Source organism: Puntigrus tetrazona, unplaced genomic scaffold (assembly GCF_018831695.1).
Source record: "Puntigrus tetrazona isolate hp1 unplaced genomic scaffold, ASM1883169v1 S000000223, whole genome shotgun sequence".
Lineage (NCBI taxonomy): Eukaryota > Metazoa > Chordata > Actinopteri > Cypriniformes > Cyprinidae > Puntigrus > Puntigrus tetrazona.
The window spans coordinates 842,501-865,000 of NW_025047891.1; the positions used below are offsets into that span (position 1 = coordinate 842,501).

Here is a 22,500-nt window from a genome sequence, read left to right on the forward strand (position 1 = left end):
AGAGTCTGATTCGTTGGAGTGGACCGGGCTCTCCTCTGCGTCCATGGCCTCCAGAGTCCTCTCCTGCGAACGAACAGCGTTCAATCATCACACCTCATGCACATCAGAGCCCGAATCCCGTCGCAGAATCGCATTACCACGTCAAATTTGTCCCAGGCCTGATAGTCGTAGGATCGGATGCGTTTCAGACCTCCGCCGTTCGTCTGACGCTTCGCCGCCTTCTTGGTCTTCTTATAATCTTTGTTCCTCACCGGCGGGAGGGTTTTCTGGAATAAAAGACGTTTTAGCCAGCTGAAAGCGCCCGAATCTGGAGAGCTCAGAATCTGAGAGATTTACCGGCGGTTCACTGTGGTGTCCGGTGAGAAGCTGCTGGTCTTTCTTCTTGATTTCTTCCTCCCAGTTGTTCAGCTCCCTCATGAAGTTCTGCAGGTCGTCTGCGTTCTGTCGCATCTGTATCTGCAGCTCCACCGCTTTATTTCCCGACATCACTGCGCTCTTCTAGACGACATCAGACGGAAAGAGATTCCCTGCAACACACACACACACCATTTCACCACAAAATACTACAAGAAATGATTCATGCACACCACTGTAACGTCTCATTTCAGACTAATGAGGGGGAAAAAAACATCCTAAATACACATTTATATTTATCTATTATCTATTTGCATTAGTGTGTGTGAGTGTGTATATATATATATATATATATGCGTGTGTGTGTGTGTGTGTTTTCACCAGCACTTACAGTTTTATTGCTCTCTATATTGAGGAGTTATACAATTAAATTCCTAAAACATGACAAAAACGCATATCTACTGTCATCAAAATTATAAGAGTGATTTAGTTATTTGTATTTAATATCTATAGTATTTTAAATTAATTTAATTAAACACAATAACTACTTATTATGACCATTCCCGATCATTCTGATTATACAGTGGAAACAATGGTAGTGCGTTGGCGGAAGCTACGGTTACCATGGTAACTCGTCAACGAGACCGTGAAAAAGCCCGCTAACTACAGAATAATAAGCGATTCTGTAAAATAATAATAATTAATTAAATGAAAATACGACTCGAGATTAAATAACTTTAGTCAGTCTGTAATTCTAGAATATTCGCTGTATCTGCGACAGAAAGCGCATCACCTGATAGCAGGTTAATCGTGAGCTGTGTGGAGTTAAAAAAAACAGAGCTAAACGACTCATCTACACACTATTACACACTCATACTTAATTTATAATTTACCCGACCTCAAATATTAAACCAAAACGTGGATTAACGTGGCACGGCGACACACATGTGGGATAACTTAACATATTGAACTTAATGCAGAGACTCAGCCAAGCGTGTTAAAAACGAGCGATTACAACAGCATTGAAGAGCACAATCAGAAGTGCGTGTATCATACCTGTAGCGAGGATGAAGAGTTCTGATCGGTAACGTTAGTTTGTGTTCAGCGCCATGACAGCACCGACTCCCCTGCGCGCATGCGCGAGCTCCGTCACGCGCTACAAGCACTGCGCGCGCACTTAACGGCACAGAAATACAGCGAAAAGGCTAGAAATCGTTTTTTCTTCATTACCCACTTTGTGTGTTCCCGTTTTTCTTCCATAAAATTATATACATATATATTTTTTAAAAAATAGTCTATTGCTTGTGTCGTTTAGACCAGTTTAGTCAGGGGACTTTTAATTTGAAAACAAAATCAACATTGACGAGATCCTATTTTAAGCAAAACTACCTTATTTCGAAAAGCAAAACAATATAAAAATAAGTATCTACACTGAGTAGACTGAGTAAAATCGCGACCATTTAAATAACGGAACTACTTTAATCCCCCCGTCACCCTTGGCCTGCTTTCAGTCACGTGACTCACGGGCGTCCGCGTGACCTCTGCGTACACGCGCAGCTCAGAGCTATGGCTCAAAACAGGGCAAAAGGAGATGAATTTATTAATAAAGAGCCCGAAGAGCAGAAAGCGGCCGCGGAGAGTATGCAGAAGGAGGAGGACTTCGGCTACAGCTTATACCCCGAGCGCGGCGGCAGCAGCAAGTTCAAGTCGGGCTCTATCGGAGAGAGTCTCTTCACCTTTAAACACAAGTGTCAGATCATGCTGCAGTTCGCCATGGACACTAGTAAGGGAACAGCAGCTGTGTGCATCGCGCTGAGTATTGGTTTCATTTATTGCGATATTACATTTTCTACAGTTTATATTACAGAAGTATGCAATAATATATTATTAACACACACACACACACACACACACACACACGTACGTGTCAACACCTTTTCTTTATTATGGAAGATTTTTTTCCATCACGAAAAACAATAATAAAAAAACCAAAAAATAAAACTGCAAATTTTTATTTCACAGTTGTCACTTTTTTAATATAAAAATGTTTTATTTTTTTGCAATTACAACTTTTTTTTTTTTATTGTTTTCAGAATTTGTTATTCTGTCTTTCTGCCACAAAATGTAAAAAAAAGAAATGCAAGTTTCTCTTTAGTTTTATTATATATTCTCACCATTTGAACTTTTCTCTCACATGGCCACACCAGATAAAAACAAAACTGTAAAAAGGTAGATTTTTTTTTAGAGGGAATCTCACAATTTCGATTTTTGTTGTCCAATTCTGACTTTATTCATAAGAATTCTGACTTTATATATCACAAGTGTATTTGTTTTTATTTGTCTCTGTCTCTGAAAACTGAAATTCTGAGTTCATATCCTAAAATCTTTTTTTTTTTTTTCATTTTTGTAAAATAATTTTTCAGGTGTGTCTTCCACCAACTAAAAGTCATATATATATATATATATATATATATATATATATATATATATATATATATATATATATTTTTATTTATTTTTTTTTTTTTAAGTCTCAGCATTCTGCCAATTACGTCTTTTTCATCTTGTGATTTTTTTTTTTTTTTTTTGTCTGTGCCATTTAAATTAAAATAAAAACGTAATTCCACGTATTTATTATTGTTGTTACTAATAATATTATTATTTAATATCACAATGTAAATATTTTTTCTAATAAATTTGCATGTGGCAAAGCACATAATAAATAATTTTCAACTTGTTTTATTTAATAATTGTCATAAAAGGAAAAAAATAACAATTTGAGATTGCAGTTCCCTTTCATTATATTTTGTTGCAAACAAGCTTCCACAGATTACAGTAAAGTGTGCCTTGGCTGCAGACAGAGTTTTAAGAGGTGTGTGTCTCACTCAGGTCCTTACGCTAAACTCCTGCTGGGCGCCATGAAGAGCTCGGGCTGGTAAGAGCTGCTTTCACACGAGCTCTTCCGCCGGTGCTGTGCTGCGTGACACTGACGTGATGTTGTGTGATTTCCTCTCAGTGCAGTTTATAAAGACAGACACTTCTCGTGCGAGGACTGTGACGGGACGGTCAGCGGCGGCTTCGATGCTGCCACCTCTCAGGTCAGTGTCCTAAAACCACTCCGTGAGGCAGAAAAAACGTCACAATGTTCATCTGAACCGTTCTTTCCCGCTGCAGATCGTCTTATGCCAGAACAACATCCATCAGCAGGCTCACATGAACCGTGTGGTGACCCACGAGCTCATCCACGCCTTCGATCACTGCAGGGCCAGAGTCGACTGGTTTAACAACTTCAGACACCTGGCCTGTTCAGAGGTCAGCAAACACACCAGCAGCAGTACATTTTAAATGAAATGAAATAGACACAAATAGAAACCACTTTTAAATATACTATACTGTGCTTTGATGGAACCTGTGTTGTTAAAAGCGCTATATAAATAAAAATGATTGATTGATTGATACTGAAACCAGAATAAATGCTTCTAAAAATGTAAAAAACCAAAAAAAAACGAAACAAATGCAAAATAAAAAGGGGGGAAAAACATTTATAAAACAAAACAAATGTCCACATTTTATATGAAAAATAATATAATAAAAAATGTAAAATCACGTCTAAAATGGAAAAAGGATCCGTTTTAGAAATTCCATCTAAAATGAAAAAAAAATCATTCAAGATAAAATGCTTTAGAAATCAAATATAAAATAAAAATAGTATCCAAAATTCTTTAGATATTCTTTAGAATTATATATATATACACATAATTATATATATATATTAGTATATATATATATATATATAATACTATATTATACTATAATACTATATTAGTATAGTATATATATATATTAGTATAATACAACGTCTAAAATAAAAAATTACAATATACTCAAAAATAAAATGTTTTAGAAAAATAAAACAAATACTGTAACCATAATAAAACATTCTAGAGACCACATGTAAGATTTAAAAACACATAAAAGTAAAGAGATGTAAAAAGAAATGCATCTAAAATAAATAATCTTGTAGGAATTGCATCAAAATTATTATTCAAAATGAAAAGTTCTAAAATAAATGACATATAAAATTATCCAAAAGGTCTTAAATCACATCTTAATGAATAATGTAACAAAAAGAAAATCTAAAATATTGGGGGGAAAAATGTGTAAGAGGTATAACTATATTTAATATTTAATAATAATTTAACTAATGTCAAACAATTTAGAGACCTTTTTAATGTAAACATCATGCTACAAAAAAACCCAAACCAACTGCATCTTTGGTCCAATGTTTTATTTAAGTGTGAAGATAATGTGCAGCGCTCTTAAATGTTTGTGTTTTGTTCCCTTCAGATCCGAGCCGCCAATCTGAGCGGAGACTGTTCATTCGCTAATGAGGTTTCCAGATTTAACTTCGGCCTGAAAGAGCACCACCAGGTTTGTTAGCGTGGATGTGTGTCGTGGAGGGTTTCCGGATGTGTGTGTTCATGTGTGTGTTCATGTGTGTGTGTGTGTGTGTGTGTGTGTGTGTGTGTGTGTGTGTGTGTGTGTGTGTGTTCCAGGCGTGTGTCCGCGGTCGAGCGCTGCGCTCCATCCTCGCCGTTCGCAAGGTGAGCCGCGAGGAGGCGGAGCAAGTGGTTGACGAGGTGTTTGACAGCTGTTTCCATGACCACGCCCCCTTCGGCCGCATCCCCCACAGCAAGAAGGACGCTAAATACGCCTACAGGGATTACGAGAACCGAGAACGATACCACACCAACCTCTGACGCAAGACAGAAATATAATACACTGTGCTCTTCATTCGTGTTCAGGAAGAATTAGAAAACCACGTACTGGCCTTTTTCATCACTAAACATTTGACAGCACCATTTACGTTGTTCTTTATCTGAGCATCAGGTTGAAATGGAGGAGACTATTTATTGATGGATCGCCGATCAAATCCGTGTCTTTGTATATGATTGTACAGGTTTTTATGAGTTATGGCAAACATTCAGTGTTCATGGAGCCTCGGGTTTCTATAATAAATCTGAGTTCTGCACAAAACTGAAAACCAATAAATGTTATTTTACAAGTGTTTTTTTCTGTTGCGTCATTGATGCTGTTAGATTATGGCCTCATTTCAGTAATTTTTTTGTTATTTAATATTATACAAATACATTAATGTTTTAATTGCATTCCTTTAAGTATTATATGTTTATATCAATATTGATATAACACACTTTTAATTTATTTTTGTATAAAATATTTTTAATAATTAAGGAATTTATATTTTTATTTTGTTACACAAATACATTATACATTTATATTTTAATTCTATTCATTTTAAACTGTTTGACTTTATACTGCACACATTTTTGAAAATGTCTTAATGATGATAAATATTTGAAGAATTAATTTATTGGTATTAATATATCCTTTTTCACATTTAAAAACAACTAGCATTTTTTTATCTCATGTATTTTTATATTTAAATCCTACATCATGTAGGAGTTTTAAAGTCAGCTGCTTCTGCTTGTATAATTATGTCTAGTTATTAAATAATTATCGCAATAAAAAAAAAATAATTTCTCTTTCCATTTAATATTTGACTGAGGCCTGAATGTAAGTCGAGTTCTTATCACCGATCTAAATATAATTATTTTATTATAGATTCAAACAAAGCGGGTTTTTATTGCATTCAGTTAAAAAAAAATAGAAGAAAAAGACAAACAAAAATAAAATAGGGGTCAGAACTAATTGTCAAACAGTGATTGGTTGATGATGTGATTAATAACCGACACCTGACAGAGATTAGATTAGTATAACAAACCGGAAGCTGCGCGAGCGCGGGAACACGGAGAACGCGGTAAGTTCGTTTTCTTTGTTTATGACAGTATTTTCTGTTTTACGTTTTAACTTTTAACACGCTTTTAGTTTAGTTTGTAGTTTCTCTGAACCGATGTGTTTCGTCGTAATCGTGTAAACGCGCTGGTTTGTAGCGAAAATAACTTCAGAAAATTAACAAAAAACCCCGCGAATATAACTTTGTTCCATAGACCAGTGTTTAACCAACTAACGGTGATTTTTATACCAACAGTAATCAGTTTTTTTTTCCAACTTTTGTTATTGTTGGTGTTCGTATGAGTTCTTTGTTCTGATCTGTTAGTAAAAGAGGCTCTGTTTGTTGAAACCCGTCTCAAACCTGCCTCACTTTTTCAAAGCTCTTCTGAAAAATAACTAGAACTTTTTTTTTTCTTCACATTTAGCTACAACTCCACAAAACTGTTGAACATTCTGTTGTTGTTGTTTGTCTGTGAGATCAGGAAGGTGTTAATGAGCTGTTTCTGTTCTGTCTGTAGGAGATGATGATGATGATGATGATCCTCGCTGACCTCTGACCTCTTCCTGGACTTCTGCAGCTCGACCCGTTCTGTGGGTTTGCTTGAACACGTTCTTCATCAGAGACTGATCCGTGCAGTTTGTGTGTAAAGCGTGTGCACAATAAAAGGATAAACATGACGTTTGTGTGCTGTTGATGATTTCCAGAGATCATGTGATCTTTGTTTTCCTCCAAACCTCTGCCTTTGATAAGTGTCTGATAAACTGAGCTTTCTCTCTGGATGAGCCGAGACTGAGCTGAAGTTTAAAAGGAACTGTCTCTTTGTCCTTAAGAGAGCAGCGTGTGTTCAGATGAACAGTGTTTGAGTAAAGCTTGTATCTGAACGACTGTAACGTGACTCAGGTGTGTGTTCATGGAGTCTGGAGCTGATATTAATGTGTTTTATTCCTCGGAGCGGACCCTTCTCTCTGCAGGAGTCAGTCCTGGATCAGATCCTGAGCGTCTGTGGGAGGAGCCTGAGGTGCGCGTGTGTATAGATTTTAATATAAATGCAAATAAATTCAGCCAAATATTCTCCTCTTCCAGAGTGGACTTGTGGCTGGAGTATAGAAGTCGAACAGAAAAGCGTGGCGTGGTTCAGCAGAAGCGCTGCTGGTGTTTGTCTGAGGAGCCCCAGGGGGAGCGTCTGGATCTTCACTCCCCCTCGTCTCTCTCTGGATCCGTCTGTGGTCTCAGTGGTGTTCTGATCCGCTTCACAGCTTGTCACAGATCCCGACCGGACCAGCGTCACGTGTTTCTGTGCCCAGGCTGGGGTTTGAACCCAGACTCCTTCCGTTCAGGGAAGGTTACTCAGACCGCTGAGCCGCAGGCACTTCCACGCTCTCTCCTCAGGTTTTGGTTATCTTGTCTTTTACTAAAAACTTAGTCTTTAAATAATGAAAGTGAACTTCCTCTTTCAGCTCAATAATGGATCTGAACCCATGTTTCTCAGATCATTGAGCCACAGGATCTTACAGACTGAGATCTTTTTATTCTCTCATTTCTCTCTTTATGTTCTTTAAAGACTAAACTTGTTCTCCAGCTCAAAGCTAGACTTGAACCTGTGTCTCTCAGATCAAAACCAGACGCTCAGACCATTGAGCCACAGGATCTTATAGACTGGCGTTCTTTTATTTTGGATATTGATCTCTTTATGTTCTTCTTTAAAGACTAAACTTGTTCTCCAGCTCAATACTGGACTTGAACCTGTGTCTCCAGGATCAAGACCAGACGCTCAGACCGCTGAGCCACAGGATCTTGTTTATTTGTATGTTGTCATCTTAAGAAGAGATTTTTTTAAAATCCTTTCTTTTCCCAGCTAAACACAGGATTTGAACCAGGAACACCCAACTCAACAGCTGAAGCTCAGACCGCTCTGCCACAGTATCTTCTTTTCTTTTCTGTCCCAAAATACCTTGCAAACAAAGAAAGCCACAGCTGCTAGTGACCGTAACTGAACTCATGTTTGAGAGAGTGTTTAAATCAATGTTTCTATTTGTTCTTTGTTCTCTTCTAAGAGTTTTGAGCTGCTTTGCCTCCAGTGATCCACCAGACACACAGTTCTGATAAAAAACAAATATGGTTTCTACACAGATTTGGCCTGAGACTAATAGTTTCACTGCCTGAAAAAAAGTAAAGGAAGTTCAATTGAAAGATATCACTAATGCAAAGATTTATTATTAATTAAGGACAGTGCATCAAGGTTATTTTTGTTAACCTTAACCTTGAATTTCTTACATCATTGGAGTCCTATTTTTAAGTATTTTGAATGCTTAAATTTAAGTAGCCTATTTGAACATAAATATAAAACTGCAGTTTCTGAATTATTTGGATTAAACATGATTTATGTTTGACTAACAGTAGTAGAAGGCACGCGCCGCAAGAGGGCGCGAGAGAATAGAGTTGATCTCACGGCCCTTCGGTGATGACAACATTTTCATTCACTTTAATTCTAGGCTGTGAACCCGATTATGCATCAATTATGAATCCATCAGACTTGTTTGCTTAGATATTTAGGAGAAACCCCGCGTCTTCGTCATCGTGAGCGCGCTGCACGCAAAAGCCGCGCGCTCCCGTGGAACCAGACGGGTGAGATGACGCGCGGCGCGCTCCCGCGGGGTCTGATTTAAACGCGCGCGCTCGCGTCGCGTCACTGAGACGGACCTGAAGTGACTCGCAGATAATTCGTCAAACTCGCTCTCTTCGGCTGTTTCGCGATGTTTCAGTAAGTTCAACTTTTTCCCTCGAAGCTTTTTACGTTTTTTACGCTTTTAGAGCGTGGCGTTTGGGCGAATCTCAGGAGAACGTGTCCGGGTCGTTAATTCACTATGGAAAAAAACTATTTATTATCTATTTACTTGTTATTTTCACGACAATCAAGCACTTTCGAAAACTACAGAAATACACAGCGTAGTATTTAATGAACTGGACTTAACTGATCATTTTTAAGTGTAATGACGGCGAAAACAACAACAACAAACAAAACTTTATTTAAATTTAACACACAATTCCTTATTTAATTTTCTTCGTGTTTCGTTTGTATTTTTGTTTTATTTATTTCGGGATCTATCGCGTTATTAAATGTGATTCACAAGTGTACCACACTCGTGTTTCTTTTACTGTATTTTATTACACCGTAAAAAAAATATTTGGTGTAGAAATTTCTTATTCCACTCAAAAACTGCTAGTAAATTCCACGTTAAAGAAATGTTTAGTAACGCATTAAACGAGGCATTTTGATTAAAATATTTTTTCCATACGTTTTAAGTGACCAGACGTTTTTTTGTTTTACAGTATACCATTTTTGTAATTTTCAGTAGTTTAGCGTTTTATTTGTTTTCATTATTTCCTTTACAAATATTAGTAATTATATTCATCATTTTGCATTAAATAATTAATGGTCTAATTGTGTTATTGTCAGACCTGAAGTGCTGTAGTCAGACCTCAGGAGATCTGTGACGAACACAATATTCCTCGGTGGTCTGACGCCAGCAGCTCTGTGTTCGTTCGTTCATTTTAATCAGATATTTTTAATGCTGTTTGTTTCAGGTGCATCATGTGAAACTGGTCAGTCGGGTACGTGGAAATGCTCGGACCATTTCACACGACCCCTGACCTTTCCTGCCCGACCCTTTGAGACGCCGAGCCCTGGACGCTGTAAGCATGGACGTTCACCTGCACAAGAGCCGGGCGCTTCACTACGGCCTGAACGACCGGCCCGTAAGTACAAACCAGGACGGTTATTGTTTTCACATGAAGCTCATTATGATGTTGACAGCCAAGCCAAACCCTGCATTGTTTAGGATTAAAACATACATATACGCGCGTATAAAAAGAAGAGGTTTTTTTCCATGAAGGAAGCAAAGAACCCACACATTCACAAACACTGATTCATGCCGAAATCACACTAGCAGAGAAACCAGTTCCTTCATCTCTAAAGCATGACAGGGCGCTCATTGTTTTTGGGAGGACAGGTAGGTGTGTGTGTGTGTGTGTGTGTGTGTGTGTCTGTCTTATACACAGCGTGATTCAGTAGTAAAGACGAGAATGCAGTCGAGCAGCATGCGAAACATGACATGATCCACACGAAACCAGCAGGTTCTGAATGATACAGGTGGTTTATGATAAGTATCACTATTATTACCGCTCACACGTAGGATTAATGATTAGAACAAACCCTAAAGTATGTCTGTCTGACGAGAAAGATTCATGCGTTTTCAGGAGACACGTGTCTTGATTAGTTAAGACATAATTGTACTAATTGTCCGATTACTTTTGTCTGAAGCATTTTCCCATCCGTTTAATTACTGAAAAAAATGAAAACATTCCACCGATTTCGATTTAGTGCTATTTAGAGACCAGAGGACTAAAACATAATTGTTTTCACAAACACACTGCAATTAGGTTTATTATTATTTTTTAAAAAAACCTACAGGAAAATCTTCACTTAAAATACATTTTAAGAGATTTAAAATTTAAATAAAATACAATAATAACAACAACAACAACAACATTTAAAAAGATAGTTTTTAGCTGAAATAAAACATGAAGTCCATTTTAAAAATAAATGCATTTTATTTCATGTAGTTGCCGATGTACTAAAATAATTAAATCTGGAAAAAACAAAAAAAACAAAGTTATACATATGTTAAAATAAAACTAAAATAAATGATTATGAGCTTTTGCATGTGCAAACATCAAGGTCTGCATTATTTTAACATCTTGCATTTGAGTTTACTCGTAGTTTTAAATCTTAGTCTTAAAAGACTAAATGCAGTGAAAAGCATGCATCTTGAATTGATTTAACCGTGCATCAAAAAGATGGACTCATTTGAATCTAGTAGGTCATCTGGGAAATAAAAAGTGCATACTGCCTAATTTTACAAATATAGTGTAGAAATAGTAATAGTAGTAGTTGAATGTGTACTACCTCTATTATATAAATGCTCGCTAGCCTATATTTATATGCCTCAAGCTGTTCTGATGGGTCTCTCGCTCAAAACACATTCAATCATTTCCTCATGACATGAGTGTGTTGACTGTAACTTGATAACTCTTTGAACAAGAGACTTGAGATAAAGGACTGGCACTCAAACCATCAGCTGTTCTCCACAAACCTCGGGCAGAGAATAGAAGCCGGTCCTGCTTCTGTCCGCTGCTCGTTTTCTCAATATCTAATGGCACGGACTAAATCCGGCCCACAAAGGTGATGCAATGGGTGTGCGGACAGAGGGGCCGTTCAGGGCGAAGGGTGTGTTCACGGGGCGATGAACAAGCAGCCCACTGTTCTCACACACACACACACACACACACACACACACACACACACACACACACACACACACACACACACACACACACACACACCTGAGTGGAGTCTGTGTTCTGCTGTTTGAGCAGGGAGAGGCACTTCAGTTCTGAAACGCAGCCGGTTGATCTCTGGAGGTCACAAAACACATGCACAGCAGCTCTTCAGATTATAGCAAACCGTTTCAGTTGTGTAGAGTACAGTGCATCAATGCATCACGCCATTGACACGCTAGAGATGACCTGAGCTCAAATATTGGATGTTAAGGCAAGCGGATAAAGTGAAGTGGGTTAGTATTTAAGTAAAAGACTTTAAATGAATGGGTTTCTGGGGCAGTCATTCAGACGTGTGTGTGTCGACTGGAATGTGCATAATGCTACGTCCCCAACGAGTTAAACCAGATACTCAAACTTTTTTTGTCGGCTGAATAACTCGTTCGCATATTTGCATGTCGGCTATTGATCGCATTTTATAGTTGTTTTCAGTAAAAAAAAAAAAAAAAAAAAAAAAATGGATGTTAAGTTTATATTATATATTATAGTTATTTGTAACTCAAATAGTTTGGGGAACATAAAATTAATTTATCCAACTCAAAACTGATTAATCCATGATACAATTACAAAATACTATTAACATGGTTATGGTTAACTCATTTCTTCTTATTAATGAATATTAAATAAAAGCTATTATTATAGATTTCAGTGTTTATGTATTTACTTTATTTACTGTGTTTGAGTCAGCAGCCAAGGCTACGTTTCTAATATTCATTGAGTTTTTCATTTAATATATTTGTAATATTATTTTCAGTTCTTAAGTTCATGTTTTTGTGGGAACACTGATACACTGCCATTTAATAATTTTGTATATTCAAAAGAATAAGTGGTCTAGTTTTATTCAGGAAAGACATTTATACCGTTTCAGAACATTTCTATTTCAAATAAATGCTGTTTTTTTATAATCTTTCTATTAATCTGTGAATCAGGAAAAAAAAGGGAATGAGTCATGGTTTCCTGAAACATACTTACAGCAAGCAGAAGACACTTCTTGCATTACTTGACACTCGCCTGTGTTTCTAGGATGATGATCTGCAGTTCCTCAGTCTGGAGGAGCGGGAGTGTATTTTGTTCTTCGAGGAGACCATCGACTCCCTGGAGGAGGAGGAGAAGAAGACGTTCGGCAGAGCTCCCCGCCACAGCCCTGTAGATCAGGACATCATTGACCTGGTGCACCCTTCACCCGACCCCAGCAAACACACGGACTCGCCGCCCGCCGGGCCAGGTATCCCACATCACTGCAACGTTAACAAAACATTACCATTCATCAGAACGAAAGGCGTCACGCAGAAGATAAAAGTTCTGTGATGAAGGTGTCAATGTTAAAACATGCTTCGCCGCATTTGGCAGTTTTACCATAGACTAAAAGGCACAGTGACGTTTAGTAGGTTTTCTGGGAATTGCATACTGCGATAATAAATATACATATACAGCGTGTAAACGTGGCACGAGTCGGATGCTGCAAACATAACCAAAGTATACAAGAACATGAATAATCAACATGATGTCCTTGCTTCTTTTTTACACACGATGCACATTAGTGTCCAAGCTAATGTACATAAAAAGACCAGACAGTGGTTCTCATTCACTAATAATTGTGTAGAGTATTTCATATTTCTATGCACAGGACGACTTTCACAACAAGTCTTATTTAAGTGTCTTTTATATACCATTATAGTAGGGTGACCATAAAAAAAGTCTATAATTTTTTGTTACAAATTAAATTTTGTAGTAATTTTGTAAATATATTTCTTAGTCATTATCTTAGATATACATGATGTAATGCAATACAGTTTTATAGTATATTTTAGTATTTAAAATCTTAATTATATTGACTATTAACAAACCGGTTCACAACACGCATGCAAATGTTAATGAGGTCTTAAAAATTGGCAAATTAAACAATTTTATTAGACTTCAACAAATGCAAAGTTGTTAATTTTCTTTTCATTAGTTCTCTTTCTACATGGATGTTGCAGTTAGTTGATGATGAATATGTAGTATTTCTATTTCTATTAATGAAAGTTAAAGACAAAATTTATTAAAAAGTATGAAAGCCATCTATGAATCATGATAATGCTAATAAAAACACTTGCATGCCGAGTTCACACACGCATATTTGTGCATATTCACACTTAGTGAATGAGATCACACGAAACACATGCATTTCTTTAGATGACATATGGTTTGTTAGAATAGGACAAAAATCTGAATCTGGGCGTGCAAAAAAAAAAAAAAAAAAAAAAAAAAAAGTCCAAATAAAGTTCTTAGCAATGCATATTACATATTAATTTAAAAATAAATGTTTTGATATTTACGCTAGTTTACAAAGTCTCGTCATGGAACATGATCTTTAATTAATATCTTGATTTTTGTCCATTAATGCAGTAATAAATGGGTTTCCTTGTCAGATTTCCAAGAGCTGATTGTGCCCCCAGAGAGCCATTTTGAACTGAAGCCAAAACGAGAGCTGGATGTCCCAGACGGGCTTCACGACGGGTTCGGACATCAGCCGCCCGCAGGTTCGGTCCCTACCCCGGTTGTCATCGCCAGCAAGATCGCGGAGCACCAGGGCGCAGGCGGCGCGTCTGCATCGCAGCTGCTCCAGCGCAGACGCAGCCTCGAGTCCCCGACGACCCCCTCGGCCAAACACGGCCCTCCGACTCACACCAAACCCTCGCGTCTCCCCGACGGCCTCGGCGTGTTGAGGAGCAGCCGCGAGCACATCCCCCACTCGATCGCCACCGAGGCCGTCAGCGTCCAGGAGCGCCGGGCGCAGGCCCTCGCCAGCCTCACCGGCCCCGCGCACCCTCTGGACGGAGGAGAGCCGGCCTGCGTGCGCAACCTTCCCATGAGGAGCATCTCGTTCCGGGATCCCACGCCGGACAAGTCTAGGATGGAGGCGCTGTCGAAGCTCGGACTCGCTCAGAGGCGAGCGCAGTCCGTCGTGCAGACGTCTCCGAGGGAATCAGAAAACCTCAAGACCGGCGGCAACGTGCTCAACGTCAGCTATAAAGCTAGCGCTAGCGGCGACGTCCCCGTGATGGACACTACAGACCACTGCCAAACCAGATCCAGCCCTGCACCAACCGTGACCAGCGCTGAAGTCAATCACACTGATCTCAACAGCTACGGTAAGAGCGTCACAAATACACTAGATTATAAATGGGAATGTTTAAAGTGAGAGTGGAAATATTTGACCAAAAACTACTAAACTAAATTACACTTTGAAAAATGTCAACCAGACTTCATTTCTACCTATAAAAATGACATAACTTATAATTGTGCACTATTTGTTCGGTTCGTTTTAAAATTGTGGGCCAAGTGTGTGTGCTAGAAATGAAAGGGAGAAACGTAAAGAAAGTAAAACTGTTTTCACACGACCTAGGTTCCAGTAGGACGGAGGCACTTTCGAAGGTTGGACTCGCTCAGAGGCCAACGCAATCCGTCATGCATTCATCTCCGAGAGAGAGCACCGCGTTCAACATTAGCAGTCCAGCTAGCGCTAGCGCCGACGCCCCCGTGATGGACACTACAGACCACTGCCAAACCAGATCCAGCCCTGCACCGGCTTTAACGAGCGCCGAAGTCACACACAGTGATTTCAACAGCTACGGCGGGAAGAGCATCACTTTAAACCCAACAACATCCTTCAGGAGCGAGGGCCCTTCATCCTCAGCGCCCAGAACGGAGTCTGCGGAGATTCACAGCAACAGCTTTGGCGGCAGATCGCGAGTCATGACTCCGTCCCAGCCAAACCATCGGCCCCAAACCAGGACCGTCGCCCCGGTCAAAGAGGACCGCTCCAGCTCCTACAGGACTCCGAAAGAAGACGTAGCCCAGAGGAAAGCGTCGTACTCCGAAGCGCCCGTGAAGCAGCCGCCCGCGCTCCGAAGCCACCGCGCCACCAGACTCCCCTGAGTCCCACCAGCTCTCGCCCCGCCCCGCTGTCCCCGGAGCTACGCCGCAAGTCTCTGCCAAAGCCGTCCTTCCGCACTCAGGGAGTAACGGTGCAGTTTTCTGGGAGAGGAGCCACGGACGAGGCCAGGCGTGATGCTCTGCGCAAGCTAGGACTGCTGAGGAACACCTCGTAAGGGACCGTTATTAATCAGGAGAAGATGAAGAAATAATCTTTCCATTGATGTCTGGTCTGTAAGGACAGGACGATATCGGGCTGAGATAAGTGTTGGAGTCTGAGGAGGCAAACAAAGGCAGATGTCCACTGAATTCCTTAGCAGTGCATATTACATTTTGATATTTATGGTAGGGAAATTATTTAACTTCCTAATGATTTTAGGCATAAATGTGCTGCTCAGGACTGCGTTTACGCTCCAGGCTCACAAACGTTCACTAACTAATAACTAGACTCCAGTAAAACAGTTGATAAGCGATCGGTTAACCCGTGCTGGGCAGATTAGGTAGAAACTGCAGTTTGCTACCAAGTTACATCACATCTAACCTGTTTATATAGGATCATTTTATACCATGATGATCGAAGACCACAAATAGAAAAGTAATAGTATAAATCTCACTACATAAACACTATATGTTAGGGTTTGCAAAACTGAGGTTACAAGGGAAGTGTGAAAAATGTATCTTAACAAGAATCACATTTACGTAAACCAGTAGTTTTAAAATGAAAACAGCGGTGACTGTTAGCAGACATCAGAGAAGGGCCAACATGCATGTGTTACTTACTGACTTGATTCCTAATTATCTATAATCTCAGGGAGACTTATATTAAAATGTCAAAGAGTTTCAGCTGACCAAAAAAAATTAAAGCATTAAAATTAGATATGCAATATTAGGAAAAAGCATCTTAAAAGCGAAATGATGTAAATAGAGGATTATTAGAGAGTTTACTGCCACTTTGTGAAGATTTATTCTATACTAAAGTAACTGTAGTCTAATTATTAGTATTTTAGAACGGTAGAAAGTATTTGTAATAGTGATTTACCTAGCACTGATTTCAGTCAGTCATATGTATATATGCACAAACAACACGGGCATTACCTGAAGACTTCCTGAAGGTCAGAGCAGGGTTTAGGATCATCTGTTGGACAGCAGTTCAAATGCAACCTTTGAGAAAACCAACTAACACTCTTTCACTGTTTTGTTGTTGTTTGTTTGTTTGATTAAGACGTTCTAGATCAAGATAATCAAACCTTTAAAGACCCCAAGCAGTCCTTCTATCTAAAACACACACCTTTATTGTAGATGTAGCTGCTTGAGGTGTTGAGCATGTGGCGTATGGAAACACTCAGCCCGGATGCAGCCATCTTTAATTGGCACATGACTCCAGAGCTGAGCCAATCACTCGAGTCTTAATTGTCATGTGACTGATGACTCCTCCCCCTGACTCTTCCTGTAATTCGGCTATGTTTAACAATACAAAAAGGGAATTTCAAAAGCCAGTTAACTAATAACTAATTAACTTAATTGCCTCTTTTTTTTCTTTTTTTTTTTTTGCCTTTTTAGTTTTTTAATTTTTAATTTTTATTATATTCTTAGAATTTTTAAAACTAACCATTTTGACTTTTTGGTAAGTTTTGGGGGATTTTACTGTTAAATATTAGTCAAACAATTAATTGCATCCAAAGTAAAAGTTTTTGTGTGTGTGAGTGAATGCGTGAGCATATTTCTGAGTGTGTGTGTGTTACTTTTTTATTATATAAATATATGCATGTAAATATTTTCAAAATATATACCATACAAATATATATATATATATATATATATATATATATATATATATATATATATATATATATATATATATATATATAAACATACACAGTAGACACATTATTTAAACAAAAACTTTTATTTTGGATGCAATTTATCATTTGACCACTATCACTTCTTTTTCTGTCCGATGTCTGAAGAACCCAGACTGTATGCAAGAAATACCTCAAGGGTCTTCCTAGAGTAATCTTACATGTCTCTCGTGTGTATTTGAGCAGGTAGTTAGTATGATGATGTGTTTGTATTCTCTGGATGCTGACGTGTGTCTTCGGACGGCTGTTGTTAGGTGGAGCAGCCTTCTAACACGCTGAAGGTCTTGTAAATGTGTGTTTAATTCCTCCCAAACGAAACCGCAGCCATCCAAATCTATATCTGGAGCACGTTGTTAGTCTCCCAGGACTGAAATCTTCACCAGTCACACCAATGCTGTTGTTTTTCTTTTGCCTGTGGTGTGTGTTTTCCAGCGTGAATGAGCGTGAGTGTTAATGTATGCATGCGTGAGCTTGACTTTTTTTGTTTTGTTTTGTTTGTTTTTTTTTGCGACTCCGGTTTTTTGCTTTCATTGAAGCATTTATTGAAGGACAGAATGCATGACTATGAACATGCGACTATATGGAAACACACACACGCAAAAAACAAAACAACCATTTCCAGCTCTTTCTTGCATTGACGAAGATGTTTAATTTTCAGTGATCGTTTCTGAATAAACTGAGTGAAACTCGTCCTGGTGTCTGAAGATGTTCAGTTTGTTTGCAAACACAGGGACTTCACAAGCATTTATGAAGTTTGACAGCGACGTTTAATCAATCAGGTCAATGAAAAGACTGGAAAAAATCACAAATTCAAAGCACCATACAAACAGGAATAGAGAAGAACTCAATCAAAAACTGCAGAAAGGTGGACTTCACAAAATCTATGCGTTAGATTTAGAAAGAAACTGACTTTTGAACCCAAAAATATTTACTTGACAATTATACTCCTCATGTTTAATTACAGCAAGTACATCGTAGTCAACCTGAATCCAATCATGTTTCATAGTTCACCCAAAAATGAGTCCGTCATCATTTCCTCGTCCTCAAGTAGTTACAAATCTATACATTTCTACTCGAGTAAATATGACAGAATTATCCTTTTTGGCTGAACTATTCCTTTAATAATGTGTCTGGACAGAATGAGCTGATGGTTCTGGGTCAGATCTGTGAACGATGGCCGCCTGCTGTCTTACCTGCTCGGCCCGCTGGAGCGAGCGACTAGAGCGGCTGGGAAACAAGCTGGTGAGTATGTTTGAGAGCACGGACACAAACAGAGACGCTCTCACGGTCACAGGAAGTCACTTTACTGCAACAGCGAACAGGTTTACAGCTGCGTTCAGCCCATGCACGTCTCGCTCAGGTGCGGCCGCTGCCGACCGGCCGAGGTGAAAGAGAATAAAGAGCGGGAGAAAGAACAGAACACGTCCCAAAGTTTGTCTGAAGAACAAAAACACTGAGTTTTCCTCCGTTAGAGTCTCGGTTCGCTCGCCGTCGAACCTTCAAACTGCACCTGACACAATAAAACCACCTCCGCATTGTGTGTGTGTGTGTGTGTGTGTGTGTGTGTGTGTGGATGCAGAGACATTCCAGTCTCTCTCTCGTGTGTGTGTGTGTGTGTGTGTGTGTGTGTGTGCGCGTTCCCGTCCGTGTCCACCAGCTGATGCGGCTGGTCTGGTTGCCGTGGTGACGCTGCAGTCAGGTGGGTGTGTCTCCATCCCAGAGCAGCACCGCTGTCCATCTCTCCGTGTCTCTCTTTGCTGTCTTTGACTCGTCGTTTGCTCGGTCTGACATCATCAGCGTCTCCTGCAGTGCACAGGGTCAAAGGTCAAAGGTCAGGGGTCAGAGACCTGCCTATCTAGGTTGCTCGATTCGGAGAAAACGTAACAGTGATTTTATCGCTTGCTCATTTTATTGTTTTATAGATCAAACTATAAAAGTACAATGTTTATATTTTTAAATGAGTCTCCGGGTTTGCTGGGGTTGTTTATAGGGCACAATAATTTGGATACAAATAGTGATTTACAAATCAATATTGCTGTAAAATGAAAGCAATGAATAAAATAAGTTATTTATTATTGTATTTTATTTTATCATTATTCTAAAAATAAACAGTATATAATAAAGCAAAAATCATCAAAAATAATTATTATATAAAATTAATTGCAAAGTCTGTAAAATGCATTATGTAAAATGTAAAGTAATTTATATATATATATAGCTAAAAATATTAAAATAAGCACTATTACTACTGTTTATTATACTGTAAAATATCTAAACCTTTAGGAATAATTGCACTTAGCTATAATATTCAGGTTTTATTCTGATTAATCTTTATGCATTAAGATTGAGAATGTAATGAGACTGAAGAGAGTGTGTGTGTGTGTGAGTGTGTGTCTGTCTGTGAGAGTGTGAGTCTCTGTCTGTGTGTGTCTGTCTGTCTGTCTGTCTGTGTGTGTGTGTGTCTGTCTGTCTGTGTGTGTGTGTGTGTGTGTGTCTGTCTGTCTGTGAGAGTGTGTGTCTGTGAGTGTGTGTCTGTCTGTGTGTGTGTGTGTGTGTGTGTGTGTCTGTGTGTGTCTGTCTGTGTGTGTGTCTGTCTGTGTGTGTGTGTGTGTGTGTGTGTGTGTGTCTGTCTGTGTGTGTGTGTGTGTGTGTGTGTGTCTGTCTGTGAGAGTGTGTGTCTGTGTGAGTGTGTGTGTGTGTGTGTGTGTGTGTGAGTGTGTGTGACTGTGTGTGACTGTGTGTGTGTCTGTGTGCGTGTGTGTGTGTGTGTTTACCTGCCGCCGGTCTTGAAGATGAGGTCTGCGTTGGGCGCTCCTTTGGGGTGCTGGTATCGGGGGCGGCGCTCTCTGTTGGTGTTTGCTGGAGCGGGTCTCTGAGCGAGAGACTGCATCATCTCTGAAAACACACACACACACACACACACACACACACACGAGCACACATCAGCAGCTCTACCATAATCATGTGTGTTAGACATCTGCCTCTACATATTCCTGCATCAATTAGTCACCTACAAAATAAAGGTGTTCGTTTACAAAATACACGCGTGTACCGGGTTTAATATTTATTATGCATATATACACACACACACACACACACACACACACACACATATTTTCAAAACATTTACCTGTCTACATTTATATATAACTGATATCATCTATATTAAACGTACGAAGTGACACATTTTTGTAAAACGTGACCCTGAACAACAAAACCGGTCATAAGTGAAGCTGAAATTGAGATTTATATATCATCTGATCTTTCTGGTAGGCAGAACATGATCTTTAATGATTTTTAGCATAAAAGAAACTTTTTTGACTTCAATAATGTCAGATATTATACGTTATGCATCTGTAAATCCCTGTTAGTATGCTGTGTGTGTGTGAGGCTCACCCTGGTAGTCCTCCTGCTCCTGCCGCTCGTTGATGTCCAGCGTCAGCTTCTTCATGCGCATGCGCTCCTCCTGCTCCGCCTGCTGCTGGTTGAAGTGATTCGCCGCCAGGTGAGACGACAGCGGCACGTTCAGGATCTTAAACTACACACACACACACAACGCATTACAACAAGGAAACGACTAATATCGGTGGTTTTTTTGCTACTTTTTTAGCTTAAAGACATTTAAGATATTTTATTCTTGTCATTAATGTGGATAAACTGAGATATTAAACTAACCTATTTTACCTTGAATGACTTGTTTGAATCGTTTTTGTCCCTTTTTTTATATTTTATTTTTTGCAAGAAATGAATTAACTAAAAATGTAATTCAAATATGAATTAAGTCATTTCTGTGGGGACATTAAACTTGACTATAATATGACTATAAAAAAAACAAAAAACAAACAACAATAATAATAATAATAATAATATACAATTATCATAAATTATTTAAAACCTTTTAAAGTTTTAATTAAACTATTTTGCTTGGCTCAAAGAAAGTAATCAAAGGCAACAAAAATAATGACGTTAAATACAAAATAAATTAAAGGCAATATTTGTAGTTAAAATTCTAGCTTAATTCCTTCTTCAAATAATTAACTTTTTTTTTTACTTGTTTTATATTAAATTTATTGTGCATTATTTTACATTTTTAATTCATTAAATATTAAATCATCATTTAAATAAATAATCAGAAATGTTAAAAGATCACAGAAAGAACTGAATATTTTACAGACTAGCTGTAGATATTAACACTTCACTTGAATTATTGTTATTTTGGTACCTTTTTCTCATTGGAAACAGTGATGTGTTAAAAACCCTCTCTGGTGACACAAATGTAGTGAAAACTAGTTTCTGAAAGACTGAAGAGTTAAACTGTGTGACTGAGAATCCAGCAGAATGAAAACAAAGACGCTGTGTGTGTGTGTGTGTGTGTGTGTGTGTGTGTGTGTGTGTGTGTGTGTGTGTGTGTGTGTGCGCGCTGTAGTTTACACTCCCAAAGCCACATCCTGAACACTCCCTACAGAGCTGAAGTATTCCAGCACACACACACATGCGCGCACACACACACGCACACACAAACGCACACACACACACACACACACACACACACACACACACACACACACACACGCACACACACACACACACAAACGCACACACACACACACACACACACACACACGCACACACACACACACACAAACGCACACACACACACACACACACACACACAGTACCTGCTGTTTGTTGCCCTTGCGAGTGAGCATGACGAACTGCATGGTGTCGCTGATGTCTGCGTCTGTGTCTGCGGCGCAGGACGGGGCTGAGCTCTTCTTCAGCTGACTCTTTAACTGAAGAGGAATGGCCACGTCCAGCTGATGGACCTTCACGGCCTCTCCACTGCGCTGCTGCTCACACACACACACAAACTCAAATATGAAGCTGAAATATATATATGCAATGAATTACATTTTTAATTAAATTAATTGTTATTTCTGTGGATACTTATTTTTATATAAATGTACTTAAAGAGCAAAAGGTACACTAACTCATAATTAGTAAATAAAAAAAAGTCAACTTTTGATTTTTTTTTTTTTTCAAATATTTAAATTTATATTTAAAACTTCTACAAATATAAAATACTTAAATACATTATTAAATCATTTTAATTAATAAAATAATTGCAATTATTAACACAACTGTTAAGATTACAGA

The 22,500-nt window shown here is 38.7% G+C and overlaps 4 protein-coding genes across 6 annotated transcripts in view; 2 read left to right on the forward strand and 2 right to left on the reverse strand.

Moving 5' to 3' along the window:
• rpap3 (RNA polymerase II associated protein 3) overlaps positions 1 to 1,550 on the reverse strand; it is a 7,757-nt gene extending 6,207 nt beyond the window's left edge. Inside the window, exons 1-4 of one of the 2 annotated variants that reach the window (XM_043230738.1) lie at positions 1,411 to 1,550; positions 337 to 527; positions 141 to 266; positions 1 to 63 (exon numbers count right to left, since the gene is read on the reverse strand). The exon at positions 1 to 63 is cut by the window's left edge and continues 48 nt beyond it. In XM_043230738.1, the coding sequence (XP_043086673.1) occupies positions 1 to 63; positions 141 to 266; positions 337 to 486 (339 nt within the window). In that variant the 5' untranslated portion in view covers positions 487 to 527; positions 1,411 to 1,550. Of the gene's footprint in view, positions 64 to 137; positions 267 to 336; positions 528 to 1,410 lie in introns of both variants that reach the window. The other variant, XM_043230737.1, reaches the window with a different exon arrangement.
• Positions 1,551 to 1,854: 304 nt separating this feature from the next.
• atp23 (ATP23 metallopeptidase and ATP synthase assembly factor homolog) lies at positions 1,855 to 5,422 on the forward strand. The gene is made up of 6 exons (XM_043230739.1): positions 1,855 to 2,137; positions 3,244 to 3,289; positions 3,371 to 3,452; positions 3,529 to 3,666; positions 4,702 to 4,785; positions 4,911 to 5,422. The coding sequence occupies exons 1-6, from the start codon at positions 1,921 to 1,923 to the stop codon at positions 5,112 to 5,114; spliced, it is 771 nt and encodes a 256-aa protein (XP_043086674.1). The 5' UTR covers positions 1,855 to 1,920; the 3' UTR covers positions 5,115 to 5,422.
• A 3,378-nt stretch (positions 5,423 to 8,800) lies between these two features.
• On the forward strand, positions 8,801 to 17,243 carry LOC122333262 (proline and serine-rich protein 2). The gene is given in 6 exon segments (XM_043230814.1): positions 8,801 to 8,930; positions 9,755 to 9,925; positions 12,590 to 12,791; positions 13,978 to 14,700; positions 14,955 to 15,202; positions 15,205 to 17,243. Coding segments are annotated over 5 exon segments (1,686 nt in total). The 5' UTR covers positions 8,801 to 8,930; positions 9,755 to 9,868; the 3' UTR covers positions 15,661 to 17,243.
• Positions 17,244 to 18,091: 848 nt separating this feature from the next.
• upf2 (UPF2 regulator of nonsense mediated mRNA decay) overlaps positions 18,092 to 22,500 on the reverse strand; it is a 20,434-nt gene continuing 16,025 nt past the window's right edge. Inside the window, exons 19-22 of one of the 2 annotated variants that reach the window (XM_043230761.1) lie at positions 22,023 to 22,193; positions 20,740 to 20,881; positions 20,118 to 20,238; positions 18,092 to 19,146 (exon numbers count right to left, since the gene is read on the reverse strand). In XM_043230761.1, the coding sequence (XP_043086696.1) occupies positions 19,137 to 19,146; positions 20,118 to 20,238; positions 20,740 to 20,881; positions 22,023 to 22,193 (444 nt within the window). In that variant the 3' untranslated portion in view covers positions 18,092 to 19,136. Of the gene's footprint in view, positions 19,147 to 20,113; positions 20,239 to 20,739; positions 20,882 to 22,022; positions 22,194 to 22,500 lie in introns of those variants that run through there. The other variant, XM_043230762.1, reaches the window with a different exon arrangement.